This window comes from Eptesicus fuscus, chromosome 5, assembly GCF_027574615.1.
Source record: "Eptesicus fuscus isolate TK198812 chromosome 5, DD_ASM_mEF_20220401, whole genome shotgun sequence".
Taxonomy (NCBI): Eukaryota; Metazoa; Chordata; class Mammalia; order Chiroptera; family Vespertilionidae; genus Eptesicus; species Eptesicus fuscus.
The window spans coordinates 72,829,438-72,854,486 of record NC_072477.1 but is presented as its reverse complement, the minus strand read 5'-3'; the positions used below and the strand labels follow the sequence as shown (position 1 = coordinate 72,854,486).

Genomic DNA, 25,049 nt, shown 5'->3' with positions numbered 1-25,049 from the left:
TGTTTCTCATCATGGAAACTCCTTCTTTACAAGCTAGATTCTGCTTCAAGACTATTTTCTCTTCTTTTATGACTCAGCTCCTTTCAAGAGTAGCAAACACTCACTGATGAGGTTCTGGTCCAGGTGATGATGGAGAAGCTCAAAATATAATAACTCTCCTGACAATAACAATTATCAACCCCAGACAAAATTTTAAAAGTAACTGTTTGCAAGCACTGGGAAGCTGGAGGGAATATGGCTCTTGAAAGATGGGACGCTAACTAGTGATATCCACATTTAACTAAATCCCACTCTGCCTGCCCCATTCCCCTCTGCACTCCTCTGTCCATGGATCCCTTGGGGGATAGATCCAATAAAAACAAATGAACAAACAAACAACTTGCTATGCAGTCAGAGGTCTTAATATGAGGCTGTCAAAATGTCTGGAAATTAAAGAAGAGAATGCTAGAAAGAAGGGAATCACCATAGACAATAAACCCCCAAATCAGCATACTAATTCTCCTCAAATGGTTTTCAACTCATCAGCTATACAGGCAACACTCTAAGTATCTGATGGAAAGAAACAGCTGCAGTGCGAAATTGAGTAGAAGTTTCAGCAGCTACCAGTTTTGAAGTGTCATAATTTGGTGTTCAAGTCTTGCTATATAGAGGGAGTTAGGAAACACTTCAGGATTTTCATTAAAACCCAAGAAGGTTACATCCCCGGATCAATGATGATACCTTAGAGTTAAAGGCAAAAATAAAATAGACCGAACCTCTACACGATCAAGGAAATCTCACCAGTAATTTAACTGACTGCCAGAAAAAAACACATTACTCTTCAGGGGAAGATGAAATAAACCAGAGTAACATTACTTTCAAGGTTTAGTATACAATTACTATACATTCAAATTAATAGGAAAATGTGATTTATACTCAAGAGAAAAAAATAGTCATTAAAAGCAGACCCACAAACAACCCAAGAACTACTATAAATATGTTAATAAATTAATGAGAAAAGTGGGAATAATGTAGAAGAGAATGAGAATGTGAGGAGAATATGTAAAACCTTAGGAATAAATTAATGGAAATTTTATAATTTATAACATTTGATTCACTGGAGAAAGTTAATAGCACATTTACATTAAAAAAGAAGAATCAGTAAAAATTAAGTCAACAGAAATTATTCAAGCTGAAAAATAGAGAGAAAAATTGTTTAGGAAATTATGAACAGTTTTAGTGACTTATGGAATAATATAAAACAGTTTAATATATAAATAATTGTGGCAGACAAAATATTTTAAGAAATAATGGCCACCCAAAGTTCCAAACTTGATAAAAAGAAATACCAAAAAACAAGCAATCCATAAAGTTCAGCAACACCCAGTCAAGATGAATACAAAGAAAATTACCCTCAAACACATCATTCCAACTTCTGACAATTAAAGAAGAAAACCTTCCAGAGTAAAAGACATTACTTACAGTGGAATTGATAACTAATTTTTCATTTAAAAAAGAGGCCAAAAGACAACAAAATACCATCTGTAAAGTGCTGAAAGAAAAAAGTCAAACCAGGATTTATATCCAGAGAAAAAAATCCTTCAAAAATAGAGACAAAATAAAAACGTTCTTAGTGAAACAAAAATTGGGCAAGTTTGTCTTCAATTATAAGAAATACTAAAGGATATCCTTCAGACTAAAGGAAGATGCTATCAGATGGAAATCTAGATATAGAGGAAAGAATGAAGAGCACTGAAAATGGTAACCATATGGTATAAAAGTATATTTTTTTTCTTTTCTTAATTTTTAAAAAAGACAAGTCAGTCTTTAAAACAAAGTAATAAAACACTGCACATCATATAACATACATGATAATAATAGCACAAAAGGTCTAAGGAAAGTGGTATAATATTAATTCAAGGGAGATTGTAACAAGTTAAAAATTCATACTGTAATCCCTAAAGGAATTATAAAAAATATAATACAAAGAGGTAGAACTAAAAAGCCAATAAAGGATATACTAGTAAAGTGAAATACTTAAAAATACTTGACTTATCCTAAAAAAGACAGAAAGGGAGAAACAGAGGAACAAAAACCAGAGGGACAAAATAAAACAAATAGCAAAGATGTGGACCAAAAACCCAAAAGTATGAATTGTTACAATAAATGTAAATGAACTGAATCAATATATAGAAAAGGCTAATATGCAAAGTGTCCCTGTGGGAGTTTGACGGGGAGCTCTATTGCTTGCTATGATGTGTGCTGACCACCAGTGGGAAGCATGGAATGAAGGAAGGCCCCAACCAGCAGCTGGCAGCCAGGGAAGGGAGGCCCCAGTTGGCAGCTGGAAGGCCCTGATTGGCCCTGGTCACCAGCCAGGCTTAGGGACCCTACCTGTGTACAAATTTTGTGCACCAGGCCTCTAGTACACTAATAAAATAGCAGAGATTTTAAATGGTGGGCAAAAGCAACACCTAACTATATGCTGTTTATAAGGGACATACTTTAAATATCTATAATAATAAAAGCATAATATGCTAATTAGACTGGTCAGCCAAACGACCTTCTGGATGTCTTTCTGGATGTCCTTCCAGATGAAGCTGCAGTGGCGGGGGCTGGGGCAGAGGCGGTTAGGGGTGATCAGGCAGGCAGGCAAGCAGTTAGGGGCATCAGTAAGGCAGGCAGAGTGGTTAGGAGTGATCAAGCAGGCAGGCAGAGGCAGTTAGAGGCGATGAGGCAGGCAGGCGAGCGGTTAGGAGCCAGCAGTCCCCGATTGTGAGAGGGATGTCCGACTGCCAATTTAGGCCCAATCCCACAGGGATCCCTGGCAGTCAGACATCTTCCTGAGGGTCCTGGATTGCAAGAGGGTGCAGGCCAGGCTGAGGGACCCCCCCAAGTGTACAAATTTTGTGCATCAGGCCTCTAGTCTATATATATAAAAGTCTAATCAACCGTTATGACCAAACGACTGGAATGACTGGAACGACCAGTCGACCAGTCACTATGATGTGCACTGACCACCAGGGGGCAGATACTCAATGCAGGAGTTGCCCCCTGGTGGCCAGTGTGCCCTCACAGCCAACCTCCCATGGCCAACCAACTGCTCGTGGTCCCTCCCCCTGGCCGACCAGCCCCCAACGGCCCCTGGTGCTAAACCATTTGTAGGCGACGTGCTTCTGGGTTAGAGTTTCATTTGTAGCAGAGCAGCTCCCTCATGGCGATCTATTGAAAGTCAGCCCTCAACACAAGGTTTTGTCTCGTTCTCGTCCTCTCCCATCCCCAGGGGCCATCCACTCTCTGTGGTGGCAGCATGGTGGAGAGGGAAGGAGGAGAGGGAGGAGGTGGGGAAATGCACAGAGGCAGGGCGCCGATGGCAGCGTCAGCATCCGTTCTTTCCACTCACAGCCCGGTGACCGTTGCCTCCTCTCCCATCCCTGCTGGCGCCTTTGGTCCCCAGGCTGGGAAGGGGAACCAGGGGTAGGTGGTGGGGGATGCGACCCCTTTCCCAGGGGGACACGGAGGGCCGGCTCCCTCCTCGTGGCTGGCTGCCAACATCCTGCAATCCCTCCCTCTGTCAATCTCTCCAGCTCCAGGCCCCAATTGGCCTGGCCCTGATTGGCCCTGATCACTGGCCAGGCCTAGGGACCCCACCCATACACGAATTCATGCACCAGGCCTCTAGTAAATTTATAAAGACATAAACAAGTTGAAAACAAAGATGCAAAACAAATCCCACACAAAGAGTAAGCATAAGAAAGCTTGTGGCTATATTAATATTAGTCAATGTATATTATATGACCAAGGATACACAGGGACATTTGATGATGACAAAGGGTTGACTCATCAAGAAAACAACCAAAAATATTCCTAAGTATAAATGAACTTAAAAATGAGCTTTAAAATGTATGCAATAAAAGTGACAGAGCTAAAAGGAGATAATAACAGTTGAACACCTCTCTTTCAGTAATTGATAGAACAAGGAGGTATAACTTACTAAGGCTATATAAGATCTAACACCACTATCAACCATCATGATCTTCATAAAACACTACATTCAACAACTAGAGAATACACAGGTGTTTTTTGTTTGTTTTTTAAGTACACATGGAGCATTCACCATGGTAGACCATATGCTGGACTATATAATAAGTTCCAATAAATTGCAAAAGGATTGAAATCATTCAGAGTATGTCCTCTGACCATATTAAAATTAAATTAGAAATCAATAACAAAAAATCTATACCCTGTTTTATTTTTAAAACCATTCACTCATTGCTTAACCCTTTTCATCTCACTTATTCTCTCTAATTCTTCATTATATTTCACTTTGAAAGGTCACAAATGTCCTTCTAATCCTTAAATTCAGGCCTTTAAACTATTTAATTAATTGATTCAGTACATGGGAAACCTGAGTTACACAATGGTTCCTGAGGACCTAATGTGTGTCTGGCCTCTGCTGGGGATAATAAAGGTGATGGCTTAAATGGTACTTTCGGTGTGTCAGGCACTGTCATAAGCACTTTACAACTGACCCTGAATAACACAGGTTTGAACTGGACCCACTTATATGCATATTTTTCTCAATAAATGTATTGGAAGTTTTTTTTGAAGATCTGCAACGATTTGAAAAAACTCGTAGATGACCTTTATGATTTTCTTATCTCAAGCTTACTTTATTGTAAGAATATAGTATATAACATACAAAACATGTGTTAATTGAGATTATTAGTAGTTAAGTGTTTGGGGAGTCAGAAATTATACACGGATTTTCTTTTCTTTGTTGAGAGAGAGAGAGAGAGAGAGAGAGAGAGAGACATTGATTTGGTATACCAATTATTTATGGATTCATTGGTTGATTCTTATATGTGCCCTGACTGGGGATCAAACCTGAAAATTTGGTGTATGGGGATGATGCTTTAACTAACTGAACTACCCAGCCAGGACCTATACACGGATTTCCAACTGTGTGGAAGTAGGAGGCGTCAGCACCCTTAATCCTTGTGTTGTTCAAGGGTCAACTGTATAATTATGAAACTGAATATTCATAATGATCCTATGAGGTGGATACAGTTTTAAAGATAAAGTAACTAAGTCAAGAAAAGGGAAGTCATTTGCCCACATCACAAACCTATTAAGCAGTAGAGTTAGGATTACCAGCCCAGGAAGTCTAGCTTCATGGCCATATTTCTTAACTGCTGTACTGCAGTCTTGGACTCCAGTGCTCCCAGAATGGTGGAGGACAGGTAAAAAGACAGTTAAACCATCATAATTCAATGTAGCAGATGTTCTGACTTCCCCAATTACAGTATATCTGTATCTTATATACTAACACACAGGCATTTAGTAATCTGACTATCCCCTTTTATAAATTTATTTTCTAGAAAATATATAATTTCTTTTATAGCATAAAAAATTAGCTATAAAACTTTAACACTGCTTCATGTGCTCTCTCAGAACATTTGTATTGTAGAGGTTTGTTGGATTTAAGCAAAATACATATTTCTAACTTTGGAATGTCAGGCATTTAGAGGACAGATGCTGGAAGGCTGTGGGAGGGGAATGAAGAGCTGCCCAGGTATCCTTAAATTCTAAACACATGGAGAAATAGGTCTTCTTTAGCCTTAAGTTGGATCTATGATACTTTTATTGCTGAGTATTATAGAAATTAGAGATTTGAGATTGGAAAGAATCTCAAAGAAAGTCATTGGACTATCTAAAGTCTTGTTCCTTTCTTGTGGGATTGTAAGGAATAAATGAGAGTATGTTGGCACCCACTGCAGTACAGGGCATATAGAACATGATCCTGATAAATGTAAAAAAAAAAAAAGTTCAAAATTTCAACTTGTCTCTTTATATTACATGACAAGGGTGATTTTTGTAAAAAAAGTTTTATGCTAGTTTGGCCTTTCATAAGGCCTCAAGCCCATCTACACTAATAAAAGAGAAAGATGCAAATTGACCATATCTTCACAACGCCCACCAGCCAATCAGGAGTGAGTATGCAAATTAACACAACAAAAATGGTGGGTTAATTTGCATACATAGGCACCTAGTGGCTGGGGGTGGGACGCAGGTGTTCCGCACTGCCCCAGCCGCTCAGAGCCTCTGGGCAGCGTGGGAAGGCGTAAAGGTGGCTCCGGCCGGAGGAAAGGCGGTGCTGGCAGCCAGGGGAAGGAAGGCCCATTCTTGCATGAATCTTTGTGCATCAGGCCTCTAGTAGAAAATAATACACACTAAAATACCAATCGGAAGTTCAGTGTACAACACCAGGCTGAGCCTCTGTCACTGCAAATTTACACAGACTTAGTTATTTAGGAGTAAACAGTAAATCTATTTCTGAGTGGAAGATAAAGATAATAGAAAATAAGTTATTTTTAGCCTAGAATTCTATCACAATTTATGTTATCTGCAAAATGACGTTTGCAAAATCACAGATGTTTAATCCAGGGTCTTAAGAGCCTATACAACTTTTCAGAAACCATAGCAGACTGCTCTTCATTTTCAAAAGGAGGTGAAGACACCAGGAACAAAATTTCTCCTGAAAATGTTCAGTTTGAATATTGGATTTGAAACTGAAATTCTATTTTGAATAAACCATAATCAAGAAGACAGACAAAGTGTTCCCCAACAGAGAGGTGGACCTTCATTCTGAGACACCCAGAGCCCAAGGACTTTAGACTAGCACTGGCTTTTCAAGGACACCAGGGTAAATTGTTTCACTTCATCAATTTCCGTTTTATCATCACTAAAATCAGCAAAACAAACAAATGACTCTTGGTCTAAAAAGTTCCCATATTTTTCCTACATTTTGCTGATGATCTAAAATTAAAGATGGTAGAAATAATGATTTAGAAAGGTGTTGATGTTCCCCAAACATCTGACAAGGCCACAGTGGTTTAATAATTGTCATCAATGAAGATTACTGTGGGATATGGCTTATGAAATTCTTTTCCCCTCTGCATGAGAATTCGACCTTCAGTTAGCTGTCCAATTTTGTTTTTTGGGACAACCTGCTAAAGTTGATATGTTAATTATGTTGCTAGGGAACATTGCCTACAGTAAAAATGATCCCTGATTGGTATCTTGATTCTTGACTGGGAACACTACCAGTACATTATAGCAGTGGTTCTCAACCTTTCTAATGCCGCGAACCCCAACCATAAAATTATTTTCATTGCTACTTCATAACTGTAATTTTGCTACTGTTATGAATCGTAATGTAAATATCTGTGTTTTCCGATGGTCTTAGGCGACCCTGCTAGTGGTTCTCAACCTGTGGGTCATGACCCACAGGTTGAGAACCACTGCTATAGAGCCTGCTAGCGGTTCACCACTGCTAGGTGACCCTGCTAGCGGTTCTCAACCTGTGGGTCATGACCCACAGGTTGAGAACCACTGCTATAGAGCCTAAGACCATCGGAAAACACAGATATTTACATTACGATTCATAACAGTAGCAAAATTACAGTTATGAAGTAGCAACGAAAATAATTTTATGGTTGGGGGTCACCACAACATGAGGAACTGTATTAAAGGGTCACGGTATTAGAAAGGTTGAGAACCACTGCCGTGTAGGAAGCCATATCTTTGTGATTCCCCAAATATGAAGACTCTTATAGCTGGTGTGGTCCTTTGTTGAGAGCCCCAAAACTGTTACAAGATACATTGGTTCCTGTGGTGCATGAGGCTTTTAAGCCATAGTTATTATTATACCTGTCTGATATAGACCTCTCTCTTTGCACCTGAGCTGTCACCTAGGGAGGATGGGTGGGAGGTGGGGAGTGGGGAGATTCAGAAGCCAATGCCTGTACCACTGCAAGAATCCTTAGGAATGCCTTACACTTCCCACAGGCAAGCTGCAGCTCCTGTCCCACTGAGCAGACTGGTGCCAAGTGGTCTATGAGAATCTTTTGAGTCTGGATGTTAAGTATAACAAAACAAGATCTCTTGGTGGAAGCTGCAGATACACAACAGATCACACACACACACACACACACACACACACACACACACACACACACAAGACCAGAGGAAAAATAATTAATCCTGGTTCCTGGGAACAGATGTTCTACTAAAAAATGACAGTAAATAAACATTTGCTGCTATCATAAATAAAATAAAGAAGCAATGTTTTTCTCCATGTTTCCTAGTCTTGATATAATTCTGAGTCTTTCCTACAAAACAAGATGCTTTTTAATTCCTGTAGCTGTGCTTAGTTGAAAAGGACACTGAATGATGGTGTATCCATCAATTGACATCTGCAGTTTCAGGAGAAGGGTGGGCCATGGCATATGGGAATCAAAGTGACAAGAGCTCTCCAACGCGCTAAGTAGTCTCCATGTGTACAGCGAGTGTTGATATTCTTATACTTTTGCTTCTTATTCTTCTACCATCTCTCTCATTGCTTCAAGAGGACCTCCTTTTCTCAGGGCTTGTACACTAAAAGTATACTTTGACAACCTTATCTCATCCATTCTTTCTCTGAGGTTTGTCTTCTCCTTAGAGTGCATCTCAATTTTCTCTCTCTGAGTTTCAACTAGATTTAAAAACCCTTGATTAGGAAAGCTCAAGGTCACTGGTTGACTCTGATAAGAGCAGTGGTTAATGTCTGTGCCTCATGCCCAGTGCCAGGCTTGGGAATACACTTTCTCACTTCATTGCAAGAAGTGATCTTACATTAGCTTCCAAGAACCTAACAATGGCTCAGCTAGCTGTATATTGGATGGTAGAGAATTAGGTGAGATATTTAGTGAAAAGGGAGGGGACATACAAGAGGGATGTTTGCATAGCTGTAGCTGACTGCAGGAAAGACTAAGGACACAGAAAATGGGTTCATCTAGCAGGCTGCTCCCAGGAATGGTGACAAAAATTTCCGAATACCTACCTACTCTAGCCTTTCTATGAACTTGACCCTGTTTTTCTGTGAGAAGCTCTCATAGTGCACTTTCCTTATTACTATGTGTAAAGAGGCATACACTCAAGAAATCTTTTTAGGAAAGCAGTTTAATACTGTTCATGCTCCTGACACCATTATTTCTACCTCTGGACACTTACTTATTCCAGGAAGCAAAAGTAAACCAATAAAGCCACATGCATGAATTTTTTTTAATAACCAAGAACCATTATTTTTATACCTAGGGCAGTGGTCGGCAAACTGCGGCTCTGTTGACTAATGAGTTTGCCGACCACTGACCTAAGGGATACAAAGCATTTTTAGGTTATGAGATACAGTTGTTTTTAATCTGCTTTACATTGTGTGGTTTAGGAAATATTAAATCACAATATCCAATGGTTATACAGAGTTTACAATGTACTAGGCAACTTACAGGTGCTATGTACTTCACATGTATTAACTCATTTAATCCTAATGACAACCTTATTAGGTAGTTACTACAAAATTCCCATTAAACAGATGAAGGAACTAAGCTCAGAAAGGTCCTGGCTTACCTGCTGCATGATGGAGACAGGATTCAAACTCTGCCAGTCTGGCACCAGAGCCTCACCAGAGCCTGTGCCCTACACCTCTGTCCCATGCCCCACTCAATGGATGATTAGAAAATGGTAGCAGTGGTTTCTAATTCAGGCCAACACTCCCCTGTATCAAACTGCACCTCATTCTGGCAGATGAGAAAACTGAAATCAAGGCTGAGTGACTTTCCCATAGTCAGATGATAAAAAAAATCACATCTGTAATACTCTCAACAATATAATAAATTTTAAAAAATGGTTCTGCAAGAAAAGCTGAGCCTGGAGGGTGTGGTGGTTGGCTGAATGTCAATTTGATTAGGCTACAGTATTCAGTTGTTTAATCAAACACCAATCTAGGTTTTGATGTGAACATATATTTCATCAATGTGATTAATATCTATAACCAGTTTATTTTAAAGGTGATTGCCCTTGATAGCATGGGTGGGTCTCCCCCAATCAGGGGTCTTAACAATAAAAACTAAAAGAAGACAATTGTACCTGAGACAGCATAACTCCTGCCTGAACTTCCAGCTGATCTGACCTAATAGATTTCAGACTTGCCAGTCCCAAAACTACATGAGTCAATTTCTTAAAATAAGTCCCTATCTATCTATCTATCTATCTATCTATCTATCTACCATCTACCTATCCATCCATCTATCCACCTACCCATTTACCCACGCACCCTCCCACCCACCCATCTATCTAGAGAGAGGGAGAGATTCTATTTGTTTTCTTTCTCTGGAGAACCCCAACTGATATAAGTATTTTGCCAGGACTGAGAATGCTGAGCACACAGATCTACTTGACATACAGATCATAAAAAGCAGAAACAATCCAAAAATGCAAGAAGAATAGTTTGGCTGAAGAGACATGACATCACATGCTATCACACAGGGAGGGACCAGAACAAAATATTCTCTCTGCCCCCAGGTCACAACAGGCAGACAGTTACAACAGTCTCAGCACAGTCAAAACTCAGAGTGTTGTGCTTGCTACGAAACACAGTCCCCAGTCCCCATGAGTCCCCATAGCAATAAATGACAGCTGGCAGTTAAGAACACACACTCAGATTTCTAGGAATTAATAACAAGAAAAGGAGTTCTGGAAGTATTAAAAGAACCTCCTCCATGAGTTCTGACGGTGATCTCAAGGCCTCCCTATGTCCTGGTGAACACAGACAGACAAGGCCCTCTAACGCTTGCCAATGCTCTAGGTTCCTACTGAAACATGTCCTGGGGCTGGGGACAGTTATGTTTTAAATCTGATCTGCTTCCCATTTGAGAAATAATGTGCCCTTTTCTTTTTAAATGAACAAACAAAACAAAAATAAACAAAGATACAGATAACAGATTGGTGGTTACCAGAGGGAAAATAGGTTGGGATGGGTAAAAGAGGTGAAAGGGGTACATCTACACAATGGAATACTACGCTGCTGTAAAAAAGAAGGAACTCTTACCATTTACAACAGCATGGATGGACCTGGAGAGCATTATGTTAAGCAAAATAAGCCAGTTGGAAAAAGATAAGTATCACATGATCTCACTCATTTGTGGGATATAATGAACAACATAAATTGATGAACAAAAATAGATCCAGAGACATAGAAGAATAAAACAGACTGTCCAACCTCAGAGGGAAGGCGGGGTTAGGGGGGTCGGGGTAAGAGAACAACCAAAGGACTTGTATGAATGCACATAAGCATAACTCATGGACACAGATGGTAGAGGGGTGAGGGCATGTGCTGGGGGGTGGAAACAGCTGGAAAGAGGTCAATGGGGGTGGCGGGGAGGGAAAGGAGACATATGTAATACTTCAAACCAGGGGTCCTCAAACTTTTAAAACAGGGGGCCAGTTCACTGTCTCTCAGACCGTTGGAGGGCCGGACTATAGTTTAAAAAAAACTATGAACAAATTCCTATGCACACTGCACATATCTTATTTTGAAGTAAAAAACAAAATGGCAAAAACACCCGCATGTGGCCCACGGGCCGTAGTTTGAGGACGCCTGCTTTAAACAATAAAGAATTTAAATTTAAAAAAAGGTGAAAGGGGTCAAAGGCATTGTGATGTGTAGTAACTAGGCTTTACTTTTGGGAGTGGTCACTTTGTAGTATATACAGATGTTGACTTATAATGCTATACACTTGAAACTTTAAAAAATAAAAATAAGTAAATGTGTCCTTTCAAATTTCTTCGCCATCCTCATCACCATCTCCCGGCAGCACCATTCCCTAAATGACTGCTTGGGAGACCAAGGGGGAAGGTGCCGGGCAGGTAATCAATCTCACCTTGGCTTCAGAAGTGGGTTCCAAGAAGCACAGGCGATTCCCAAGGCCCTCGGCTGCCAGGCAGAACTTCCTCTGCTCCTTGTGAACGTTGGCGATGCATTGGAGAACCACTTCGTCTTCCTGCAGGAAGAATAGACACACAAATGTGAGTGGTCAGGGACCCTCCTCCCCATGCAGAACCAGGTCCCCCAGTCACCTTGCTTTGTCTTTATCAGGTACACCGAGAGGCACATGCTTTTGAATATTAAATAGATAAAGGAGACTTTTATTCACATGCCTGATTCACATGGTATTACTGAGTACCTCCTCTGATGAAGATTCTGCTATGGAGTCATCAGGAGCAAGTACATGGAGTGGACATACTACATACATATCCAGACAGCATAGGCCTCACTTGTAAAATGTATACAATGCACACAACCCAGATGAGCAGATCATTTCAACACTTGAGTGAATATGAAAGCAAATCTAAGCAATCTCTCCAGATATGAAATAAGACAATAAGATGTGATTAAGGGAAAAGAGAATACAGCAGAGATGGGAGGGAAGTGGAATTCATTGAGGGAAAGTCTGTTTTGTGTGGGGGGCTGTGGAGGAGGCAAGAGTCATGTTTTGTCAGGGGAGGGGGTGTATATAGCAGGTGACACATTTGCCAGATATGACAGAAGAAACCTGGAGGGTAACAGATGTTTTAGACATATGGGAAAGGAAGATTGAGACTCCTTGAAAGTTCAGATTAAAAGAAGAAATTGGAGGTCAAGTAGAGGAGTCATTCTAAATTCCTAGGGAAATACCTCCCTCCTATGCATCATTCTCAAAAGCAGCCTCTTAAAATTTCAGAGACCTTGTTTGAATTGCATCCTTCTTGTCAGTGGTCAGAAACAAGACTCCATGTACACTGATATGATTTCTTCTTGCATAACTCTGCCTGAGGCTGAGAGGAAAACATTTCTTACCAATTCCTCCATTCTTGCTCCTCCAATCTATTCATCCATGCCCTGAATGCACCACTACTTGACTTTGAAATTCAAGCCTCAAAAAGATGTCAGGTGCGGTTAAGTTAAAGGAGTAACCAGAGATGACCCGGTTGGAGCTTCCTCCTTAGCTTCCCTCTCCTGTCCTCTCTTTCACCCCCATGTCCCCTGGTGTTAATGTTTGTCCAGGCAGATTAAATAGAAACAAGGTTTTATGAAATGGTGTCTGCACTGTACCTAGCCATATGGAAAAATAAAACCCTTCCATCTGGTGGGAAGATGAGATTCAGTAGCACTAAACTCCAAGAGAGGTGTCTGCTGGTGCCCAGAGACTGGTCAGGGGCTACGGGGATATGAGAGAAGCCACAAACCACAGATGAAAATCATGTATGAAATGAAGATTGAGAGAAGGAAAAAGTTCCATGCTTCTGTTAGCACTGGAATGCCACTGCTCATCATTAAATTGAATCAGTAATAAATTCCAGAGCCTCTGCTTATAGTGAAGTCAGAATTCATGGTCTTCATTTGAACTGAGACAGAAGAAAACTCTAGAACATCACTGCTTTCAAAACGTGAGTTCAGTGAAACCTCTGAAGAGAATAAATACTTTCCCCAGGTGGAGTCTCCCCCAGATCCTAGAATGACCAGAAGCAATACTATCCTCCTAAAGGGCATGGGCATTGTGGAGTGCTTGCAGCTGTCAAAATGATTGAGAGGTGCTACATGCACTGCGAAGCAGGGGTAGTGCGAGTTAAATGGTCTGTACTGCAGTCTTCAAAACATATAATTTTTCTGTCCAAAAATGTCAAGAGGACCCCCTATTGAGAAATATTAAATATCTAACACCTACACACAATTCACCGTAATAAACAGGCATTTGAAAATCACAGAAGCGTGATTGTGAGCCAGACTTTCATGACCCGGTGAAAGTCGAAAAAGTTTTCTCTTCAGAATTTGTCTAAAGAATCTATTTCCATGATCTTATTTCCCATGTCCTTTCCACCCAAAGGAGCCCAAAATACCTTGGCTTGACCTTGCACTAGCTGCTTCGAGTCTCTATGTGTCTTCTGAAATGTACCTGTCCTATAATTCACATCCTCATAACCCAGGCTGCCAATCAGCTAATGCAATGAGGGAACCTGCCCTGGCTCAATAACCATTTGCTGAAGAGCAGTCCAGCACAAGTCCTTCCCTAGGTCATCACTCAGGGCCACACACAGATGGGTGTGGGACTTGGAGCCAGATTTACCCTCTCCAAACACTTTCACTGCTCCCCACCTGCTGTCTGGAACTGTATGCTCAGTGCTGACCTGGCTACAGGCACCACCTGGAGTGGCAGTCTGTACCAGACAGCAGCTATTATCTCCACAAACCTTTAAGAAACAGACATCTGGAGCCTTCAAGTGCACAACACTGAAATCTTTGCACCACAGTTCCTTTTGGATAAGTTAATTCAACCTCATTTCTTCTCTCACTCCCTAGTAAAGCACAGAACACAAGCCTCTCCAGCTACCCGTCCTACCTAGTTTACTCATTCTTGTACCAATGTATACTTCCTCTTCTTCTATGATCTACCGTCCTTTCTCCCTTTGCTTTAAACCAAGCCTTTGAAATTGGTTTAAAATGGGAATTCCAGAGAATACCATTTCCAAGGAAGCCCCTTTAGCTGCAAATTCTTCCATATTTGGTATCACCCCAGAAGACTGTGTTCTCCCCACATTCCCCAGTGTCAAATTCAGATTGGTACTTTTTTACTCAGGTGCAAAAACTCTTATGTTTTGAAGTAGGTGATAGCTAATCTCCACATCTTCTTTGGAAATTTATCAACAGCCTAGTTACCACTTATCTGACACTTAATGACAATAAAATATCTGATAAAATTTTTGGTTAATAAAAAAAATTAGGTGAATTAGATTATGTAGGTTTCAAGTGCACAAGTCTATAATATATCACCTGTATATTGCATTGTGTTCACCAACCAAAGTCAAGTCTCCTTCCATCACCATGTATTTGACCCCCTTTACCTTCTTCTACCTTCTCCCACCTCCTCTTTCCCTCTGGTAATCCCATACTGTTGCCTGTGACTATGAGTTTTTGTTTGTTTGTCTTATTTGTTCAATTGTTGTGCTCTGTTTTATATCCCACATATGAGTGAAATCATATAGTTCTTGACTTTCTGAAGAATGATAGATTTTTTGATAGAGAAAATATCACAACTCTGGGGGTTTGTTCCACTAAAAATTTATGTGTTTTTGTACTATATGTTTAGCTTTTTTGAACTCTGATTTCACTGGAATAAGACCAAAAATGTTTCCCTTTTTTGTAGTACCCACAGCAGATTCAACTCAGTCAATATTAAATAACTATACCTCCCATCTATAAGAGAAAGAGAAACAAACTAAAGAGAAGAAGTGCTAGGTCGGAGGGCACAATAATCAGTAATGGTAAGACTTTTCAAACCCATTCTCATCCTTAAGGGCGAGGGGTGAAAATCTCTTAAGTCCCCAGGAAACAATATCTATAAGATCACAAAGGTTTTTCTGCTTTCTACCAAGGAATTCTAAGGTCCCTGACTGAGTTTTAAGGTGCCCCCCCACCCAGTTGAGTTCTCCCTCCCACCTCCAGCCTTATCTCTCCTTCATTCCTATTACCTTACTGTCTCCCAAGTAAGTCTTGCTCTGCCTCCATAAAATGCTGTCTCTTGAAAACCCCTGCATTCCTTTATTCAATTCCTCTGGTTTTCCTACCATTCTGATGGAGCCTTCCCATGTTCTCTTTCTTTTGCCACCTGTAAATATAAGAATTACCCAAGAGTAGGTCCTTGTCATTTCCCCTTAGCCAGCTCATCCATTCCTTAGGCTTCCAGTTTTATTCTCAGGAGTTGTTATGTCATCTTTACCTCCAACCTGGTGATATTCTAAGGTTCCAAACCTTCACCTATTCTTAACTACGTCCCTGGATTTATGAACACCTCAATATGTCGCAGTGCACTGACAGGTTTCCTTTGCAGTCTGTTTTTATGCTCCCTATGTTTGTTAAGGACACACCTAACCTCTCAGCAACCCAGACTCAAACATCATCTCCTGTCTCTGAGTCTCTTTCCCTTCCTCCTATAGCAAATGGGCCAGGGGAAGGAGAGACTGGAGGTCTGAAAACCAAGTCAAGGCTTCTATAACACCAGAGCATTCTTCCTCTGATTTGTTGCCAGAGGGATAGCTCTGACCTTATCATTTTCCTGCTGAAAATCCACAATGGCACTCTCGCCACTATCCACATAACAAATACAAAATTCTTAAACTAGCACTCGATGGCCTTCACTTTCCTACGTATTTCCCCAACTTCTTCCCTGTACTAGTAGAACTCCTTGGTGTTCTCTACCTCCATACCTTTACTCATGCTATCTCTAATTCTAAAGCTGCCCTGTTTTGCCCCTTTTTTCCATATTCATATATTACCTATCCTCCCAAGCTTAGCTCAAATCCCACCTTCTTTCATGAAACCCAAGTAATCTCTCTTCTCTGAACTTTCATAACAATATTACCAGACTCTTGTATTATGCTTATTTACATGCATGCCTTATCCCCACTATACTAGGTAATTTGAAATGGCTAACATTTACTGATCTCTGACTCTCTGACAGGCAATGTACTTTATGCACAATAACCTATTTAAGTTCAGATAAATACTATTATATAGGTACTACTGTTATCTCCACTTGACAAACAGGGAGCCCTTATACAAAGCAGTTAAGTAATTGCCTAAGATCTCATGCAGTCCATGCAGTCTGCATCCGTGCCCTCTCTCCTATTCCACTCAGCTGCCTCTGTAACCCTGGGAGGCAGGGTCCACATCGGGTTCACGTTTACACTTATCAGATTTCTCACTAGCATAATAGTTTATGCACATTACACATCCAATTGTCATTTATTAAATGGGTGTATTTTTACCTTGTAATGCCAGTTAATTATAAACTCTGTTAGAGCAGAAATCTGCTTCCCCTTCCAAGCTGAGAACATAATGTTTGGTAAACACATGCTGACTGATTGTGATATGGAATAAGAATAAAATAAGAGATTTCTCCACTCTCAGCCATATAACAAGAGTTATTATGGAAAGGGTCACTGTTTCATTGATGAGTCAGAAATGAATAAAAAAAGAACAGATGTTGGCATAAAAAAGTAATGAGGAATAAGCAATAATGAGGCTTTGGAGTTTATTTCAAACATTTTTAGTCTGTTTCTTAATTATTATTATTGATAACTAGAGGCCCGGTGCACAAAATTTGTGCACAGGGGGCGGGGGTCCCCTCAGCCCAGCCTGCACACTCTCCAATCCAGGACCCCTTGGGGGATGTCCGAACTCCCTCTCACAATCCGGGACCACTGGCTCCTAACTGCTCACCTGCCTGCCTGCCTAATGGCACCTAACTGCCCCCCTACTGTCCTGGTCACCCCCAACTGTTCCCCCTGCAGGTGTAGTCATTCCAAAGTGCCCCCCTCCACTGGCCTGGTTGCCCCCAATTGTCCCCCCCACCTGCTGGCCTGGTTGCCCCTTAGTGCCTCCCTGCCAGCCTGGTCGCCCCTTACTGCACCCTCTGCCAGCCTAGTCACCCCTAACTGCCCCCCCTGCCGATCTGGTTGCCCCCAACTACCACCCCTGTGGGCCTGGTAACCCCATGCAGCCTGCTTCTCAGTCATTTGGTTGCCCCTCACTAACCCCCCTGCCAGCCTGGTCACCCCACACAGCCTGTTTGGTCATCTGTTCGGTTATTTCGGATGTGATGGTCACTTAGCCTTTTATATATATAGATGATATTAACTATTCATTCTATATTGGACACTCTGCTGAGATGACCCCTAGATTGTTTAATATTCACAACAACACAACTATTTTAAGAAGGGGAAACCAAAGCTCAGAGGAATTAGGCAATTTTAATGGATGAATATTTAATGAAGTTATATGTGCCATCATAGTATGCATTTCAGTGTAATCCTTATAATCAGTAGGTACTAATATATATACTTTCTTTTTGTAAATTTTATTTTATTGTTTAAAGTATTACATATAGTAGTACATATATCTCCTTTTTTTCCCCCATTGACCTTTCCCCCAGCTTCCCCTACCCCCTATCACATACTAATATATATACTTTCAAAATGGAGATAAAGAGGTTGAAGTACAGAGTGTATGACGCAGCACGTAAGTAATAGAACTTGACCTTGAACCTAGGGCTATCTTAATTGGAAGCCAGTCCTCTTTCCCATGGTGCCAAACTGGCTCTCTTAACCCCAAGAGACTGATCTTTGCAATAAGTCTGAATTCATGTCTTCCTGACTCTAAGGCATGGTGATGGTGCTGATAAAAATAGATAGTTTCCAGCCTCTCACATGACCATACAACACTACAAAGTAACCCAACCACAGAACACAATGCCAGAGAGAACAGCCAGGGAGCTAAAAATCCTATAAAACAACATTTTTCTGTGCCCAATGACTACAATACTACAAGGAGTGAACATCATCTCAAAACTTGTAGCAGAAGGGGAAAATGATTAAAATCCAATGTATATTGTATGTCAGCATCCCTCCAAGCTATTCAGTATGCAAGCACCAGCTATTCCTGTTATAGATTCAGCTTGTGATGGTGTTGAGTGATTGTCCCTGGACATGAATATACAGTCTTTGGCTCTCTTTGCTTAGATTTCATATTATTATCACAGGTCAGCTCTGACAAAGTAAAGCTTTTACTATAGCCCTCCTCTAGCTATAACTTGAAAATGAATGGAACTTGCCTATTCTATCCCTGTCGCTTCTTTCTTACACCCTGGCTCATAGCCCAAGGCCAGAACAAGCTTGTTTGCCATCTCTGAGTTGATGGCTAGGGACACCGTGGTTCTCTCTCTTCTCTCTGGGTCATCTGTAAAGAACTTTTTTGGAGCAAAACAAAATGGCTGACAGTCCTATTTAAGGTAGATCATTCTGCAGCTGATGACAGCCCTATAGTTAGATCTGCACATCACTGGTACCAAGAAGCTCGTGAGCAGGGAGCACGTGGGACAGAGTGCAGGCCAGCAGATTTCATGGCCCACATTTAAGTGCAGAGGAAAATCCATAGTCATTTATTGCTTTAAAAATGGAAGATGTGTCTTAGCCACTCATCTTGAACATCAGGGATAATTTTAGAGAACTGATGCTAAATTATATTTAGCATATAACAAAGACATAGGTGAAAGAGCTCATTCTAAGACTTTTCTCAAAAGCACCTCTTGAAAAAAATAAGGGCTTTTGGATGATGAGACTATTTATCCCCACTTTTCCATAAGGATTAATGACACAGGTGGCTACTTGTATATTCTAAATAGCAATCATTTTGACTATTTGCTTCCTTAGATTCTGAGCTCCTGGGGGCAGGAGACTCTCATTTCTCTGTGAACTCTCAGTGTCTAGCATAGTGTTTGGTACTGAGTAGAAAAGCACAAATATTTGTGAAAATAATGAAAGAACTATATATTTTTTAAAACAACTAATACAATTAACAAAATAATTATGCATCAAATTGCATAATAAAGATCCTTTTTCACATTTTCTTACTCATAGTGTCTGGGATGCCAACATGGAAATAGTCGGGATTAGATGAAGGGATCTATTATACCCTTTTGTTTCCACAATGGCTCATGAGACACACAAATATTCTTAATATAATTTTAAAAATTATGAAGCCAAAGGTTATACATAAAGGAAGAGGCTAACTAGTCTCATGTCCAGTTCTCAGAGACTGACAATATATTGTGTCCCTGGGACATCTTTAGAAATTCTTATTGTTTTTGAATTAGTCAAAAATTAAGAGTGGCTCCAATTTCTGGTTCTTTGCTATTCATTGATTGTTGCAAAATTTAGTGAAATAGAAATTTCAGAATCCCAAGAGACAAAGATGATATACTCTATAATTCCTTTCTTGTTTAAATACTTTACTCATTTGTCTTATAGGGTGAATATACTTTCTTTTGCTTTTCCCTCCTGTATAGTAGCAGCTCCTTCTCAGTGTCCTTGGCTGGCTCATCCTTACATTCCCCTCTTCAATGCTGAAATAGTGCTCCAGGGCTACTCCTCAGGCTTCTCTTTACCTGTACTGCCCCCCTCGTGATCTCATGGCTTTGAAAACCATGTGTATATGGAGGACACTCAAATTTGTATCTTTTGCATAATTTTCAAATTTGCTCAAACTTCTCTGAACTCCAGACTCATTATCTCCAATTGCTTATTTAACATTTCTATGTGGGTGTCTAATTGACATCTCAAGTTCAGTATGTGCAACATCTGACTCCTGATCATCTCTCCCAAGTATGTTCTCCCTGTAGTCTGTTCTATATTAAGACATGACAACTCCATTCTTCAGGTGGCTCAGGAAAAAAAAAGATTTTTTAAAAATGGAAAACATCTTAGAGTCATATTGACCCCCTTTTTTCTCCTCCCCTCACATCCACAAATCCTACCCATTCTAGCTTCAAAATACATCCAATTGGATCGCCTTACATCCTCTTCACCACCACTTGGCTCCTGCCATCATCTATTATCACGATTATTGCAATCACCTCTGAACTTGTTTCCCACTCATATTTCTTCTCTATACTGTATCCAGAGGGAGGTTTTGAAAATATAACTGAAATCTCCACTACTCAGAACTCTCCAGTGGCTTCTCGTCTTACTCAGGAAAAAGGCAGAATTCTTTCTGTGATCTATGAGGTCCTGAAAATATTCCCGCTTTCCACAATCTCTCTTCCATCATTCTTTTGCTTGCTTAGCGTCAGCTGCACTGGCCTCCTTCTAGGAGTTCAAATCTTTGAAGCATGACTCTTCTTCAAACCCTTTGCCCATAATGCTCTTCTGCCAGATACTGGTAGGGCTCCCTTCCTCATTTCCTTTAGGATCTGCTCAGTGCCTTTTTTTCCAACTTCACTTACCACCTAAGAATATATATTTACTTGTTTCTTATCTCTCTTTTCCTTTATTAGAACACTAGAGGCCCAGTGCATGAAATTCGTGCATGGGGGAGGGGTCCCCTCGGCCCAGCCTGCACCCTCTCCAATCCAGGACCCCTTGGGAAATGTCCAACTGCTGGTTTAGGCCCAATCCCCCTAAACCAGCAGTCGGACATCCCTCTCACAATCCAGGACTGCTGGCTTCTAACTGCTCATGCCTGCCTGCCTGATCGCCCCTAACTGCCCCCCCTGCTGGCCTGGTCGCCCCCAAATGCCCCCCCCTGGCCTGGTTGCCCCTGCTGTTCATTCGTTTGATCGTCCCTCACTAACCCTCCTGCCAGCCTGGTCGCCCCATGCAGCCTGCTCTTTGGTCGTTACTGTTACTGTGACGGCATCCCGGACAATTTGCATATTTCTCCATTATTAGTATAGATAACACTCGTGGACACTGTTTTGCTCACCACTATATCCCCAATGCCTAAAACAATGCCCAGTACATGGTAGGCACTCAAATAGTTACAGAATGATAGACTACTCATTTTTCTCTCTATTAAGTACAATGCCCACAAAAATTTATGAATTCATTATACTCTTTTATTTCTTTATGGGAAGTGACAAACAATCCTCAGTCTCTGCTGGAGGGACCCACAGCCTGTAGGACCCTTTCTGCTCTAGCAACCAGAGGAAGGTTCTGTTCTCTCTTTATACCTCTCCCCATTGCCAAGAAGGCAGAGTTTGGGGCTTGATTATAAAATCTACTCAGCCTCTCCCATGGATGGATCCCTTCGGAACTTGCAGTGAAGCGAGCTAAGAGATACACATGCCTTGCCCTAAATTGATTAGAGAGACAAGCAGGTACTAGGGTTTACATATGTAACTAATTCCCTGTCATGTCAAACATGCCCTTACTTGACATGGAAGAATTCAGTGGCCTACAACATGTCCTCCTAGAAACAATGGTCAATTTGTAAAATTTTCTATTCTCATAGAATAGACAAATAGTGACTTGGTTGGTACCAAGGGAATTTCAGGCCCATAAGATGTTTTTCTTTTAAAAAATCAATTTCTTCCAACTGCTACAAAAAGGTTTTCTATAGAATTGTAATATCAGTATTTTGAATACTTCTATCCCAACCCAATGAGAACACATCAGGTAGTGACCACACTTAGGTGCATGCCCACACTCCTTTGGTTTCTTTCTCCTTTAGGCATATCGTTCAGGGAGAGGAACAAATGGGGAAAAATACTAATGCAAATCACAATGGTCCATGTCTAACCTCAAAGGTAGCAAGGGTTGATAATAAACTTACAGGAGGAAAATTCAGGTCTCTGGATCTAACATTGTCCTGAACCTGATTTTATAAAGGAGATTTGACCAGGAAGCTTCAACTTCCCAGTTTTATATTATAAATGCTGATGTTTGCACTGAGTCTCCACCTTGATGCAATCTAAGCCCTGTGACCCCAGAAAGACACAAAGAGCATTCTGATTCTACCACAGCACTACTGAGAGACCTTGATGAAACTGCACAATGATACCTGTATTTTTATGTTATTAGATTTATTCTTTACTTTTAAGTAAATTTCCTTTACTTATATCAATGGTTCCTGGACCTTTGGCTTCTAAGTTGAGGCATAGTTCCTTCCCTTGGCCATGCAATTGACCTGTGACAGCCCACCCACTTATAGCCTGATCTCCTGACAATACCTATGCTTACGGGAGTGAGCCATGTTACCAACTGCTCTTCTTTCTAGAGAATCAAGTAAGTATTGATGTTCTTTTTACTTATATAAGGCAGTGCCTCAGGCAGGGTACTTTTGGGAATTTTCTCCTTTAAGATTTGTAGAAAAAAGAAATGAAATGAAAATACGCAACATGTAGGACACACTCAGATACTCTGTGTATGTGCATAATCACACCAATTTACTGAAAGCCAGAACAAAGCATGCAGCAATTTCCACACAAAATCTAATAGCTATGAACACTGTGCCTTTTTCAAAAAGGATGCTGATAATGTTAGTAGATCTTAATGAATTTAATGGGCTGACATTTAGATGGGTAAGTCTTTGAAAACAGATCACTTAAAAGGCAAAAGAAGTGTTTTTATAATTGAATGGTACATAAAGCCGTATGAACTGTCCAGGACTCATTTCTTTAAAAATCATCCATTTCTTCCAGGTCCATTCAGAACTAAGTCATACATCCATGAGAAAAGTATTTGCATGCCTACTGATGTTCCAGATTCTGTCTCATGACCTGGGGTACAGTGGTGAACAAGACAGGCCAGGGATCTGTCCTCCTGGAGCCTCCCTGTTCTTTTTGAACATACAGAGTCAAACTGGCTTGTGGTTTGCAGAAATGATATAATTTAAGACCAGAAAAATCTATGACAGAGAGGAGAATGCAGGGAGGGATGTCTGAGCTACTTCTGTTTCCTCCCTGACTGTTTTTCTGCCCCAGGAAGAGTTCCCATGTATATGATTCTATTAGAGGTGTCCCCTCTACATAGTTACTCTTGGATTTCTTGTCTAAACCCCTCTTTTCCAGAATTCTTGTTTCTATCCCCAAATCCAGAAAAGGATTTGTTTGTTTGTATCCCTAATGCCTACCAGAAGGCAAACATGTCACGAATGCTTGTCAATTGAAAGGAATGAAAGTCAGGAGAAATAGTGGATCCGAATGTGGGTCAAATCTAAGTGAAAATCTAGAGACTGGGTTCCCCAAAAGCTGGGAATCAAAACCAGACACTGCCAGGGATCCTAGGTCCCGCCTCATGGAGAGTCAGCGGACCCTGGAAAACCAAGCTTATTTCTACTGACAGGATGACTCCTCAACACCACCTCCTGGGGCTGGGCTCAGGGCTTAGCTCTCAGTTTCATATGGGGTTAAGTAGGCTATTGTGCGCAGCAACTGCCTGCACTTGAGGATTTCGATTCCGCCAGGCTCTTTCTATCAGGACACAATGAATAAACAGCACAAGGGAAGTCATCTGCGGGCAGGCCACTCAAATATAAGGAGATTGCACCAGGCACTGGTGTAAGCACTTTATATTTCATAAAATCTTCATCAAATTAGTTATCATTATGCCCACTGTTGGTGCCCAGGGCAGGCTGCCTCAAGACATCCCACAATGGCATAGTGATTATTCAGAATTAAAATCCCTAGAGAAGCAGCAGGAGTGAGAGGAGCTCTCTGACTCTCCTCTGTTCCCCTAAATGCAGCAAACAAATCTGCCAAGGGATAGGTGTCCTCCCTGCTCCTGAGGGCTGAAAGACAACCTTATCAGGAGAGTTAAAAAATCCAGAGTCAAGAAGCCTATAAAAACAAACCTTGTAACGCCCTCACTAATTTACTTCCCCAGCCCAAACCTTGCACAGGTTCCTTTCTAATGAGCAGCAACTTTTTTTGTCAAGTTCTTGCAAATTTCTTGCTTTTTTGTCTAAAAAGTATTGAAGGCTGCCCAGTTTGATCATTTCTTTGAGTCTCATTTTATGATGTCAGAATCTTATTATTCTCCCACGTGCACATATTAACTTGGTTTCTCTCCTGTTAATCTAGTCTTGTGTCAATTTTATCATTTTATTATTAGTCCACCTGTAGGACTAATAATAAAATTAATCCTCCCTCTCCCTGACAGTTTTGATGAGCCAGCCAGGAGAACTTCCCAGCTGGAAAGTGATTTTTCTGAGGCAACTGCAGCTAAGAGATCTGGGTGTCTGACAATTCAGCAGGCAAACAGGTAAGCTTTTCTTACCTTCTTTAGCTCCTAAGATCTTTATCTGAGGGTCTGGTTTAAAAAAGAAAAAGAAAAAAAATTTGTCTCTTTCTAAATTTAGACTAGCAGGAGAAAGCATTGGTGAAACTAGTTTCTTAGGCAAATGCAACTCCAGTAAAGATTTGGTTTGATATTCTCAAGATCCATCCATGTTGTTGCAGATGCAATAGTTCATCTTTGATTCCCTGTGTTTTGAAACAGCCCCCTTATCTTTCTTAGGCTAACTCTGCCAATGAACTTTTGGAACTAATGAGGGCTGCATCCTTTGCATTCTTATGAGATGCCTCTTGTGTCTTTGGTTAAGCCATAAAAGGTCTATCGGTTTGAGTCGCTATTAAGATGAATAAATCATGCCCCTGAATGGTTAGATATTGATCCTGGATTGGAAAAACTTCAAAATTGAGAAGAAAAAAAAATCTTTAAAGAGGTCTCATATTGATATAATGGCTAACCATTAAGACTCTCTTAATAAAATTGGACAGAAATTAAAACAAAAATCAAAGTTGACTCATCTCCTTTCCTATTTGCCTTCTGACATTTGTAGATATTTGTAAAAAATCAGGACATTGGAAGAATAATTGCCG

At 40.7% G+C, this 25,049-nt stretch overlaps 1 protein-coding gene across 1 annotated transcript in view; it reads right to left on the bottom strand.

The window, feature by feature from the left end:
• The window catches only part of RYR3 (ryanodine receptor 3), a 393,437-nt gene that overhangs the window by 360,103 nt on the left and 8,285 nt on the right, over window positions 1–25,049 (bottom strand). The window contains exons 3-4 of the mRNA XM_054715636.1: window positions 13,436–13,484; window positions 11,739–11,858 (exon numbers count right to left, since the gene is read on the bottom strand). Of these exons, the coding sequence (XP_054571611.1) occupies window positions 11,739–11,858; window positions 13,436–13,484 (169 nt within the window). The remainder of the gene's footprint in view (window positions 1–11,738; window positions 11,859–13,435; window positions 13,485–25,049) is intronic.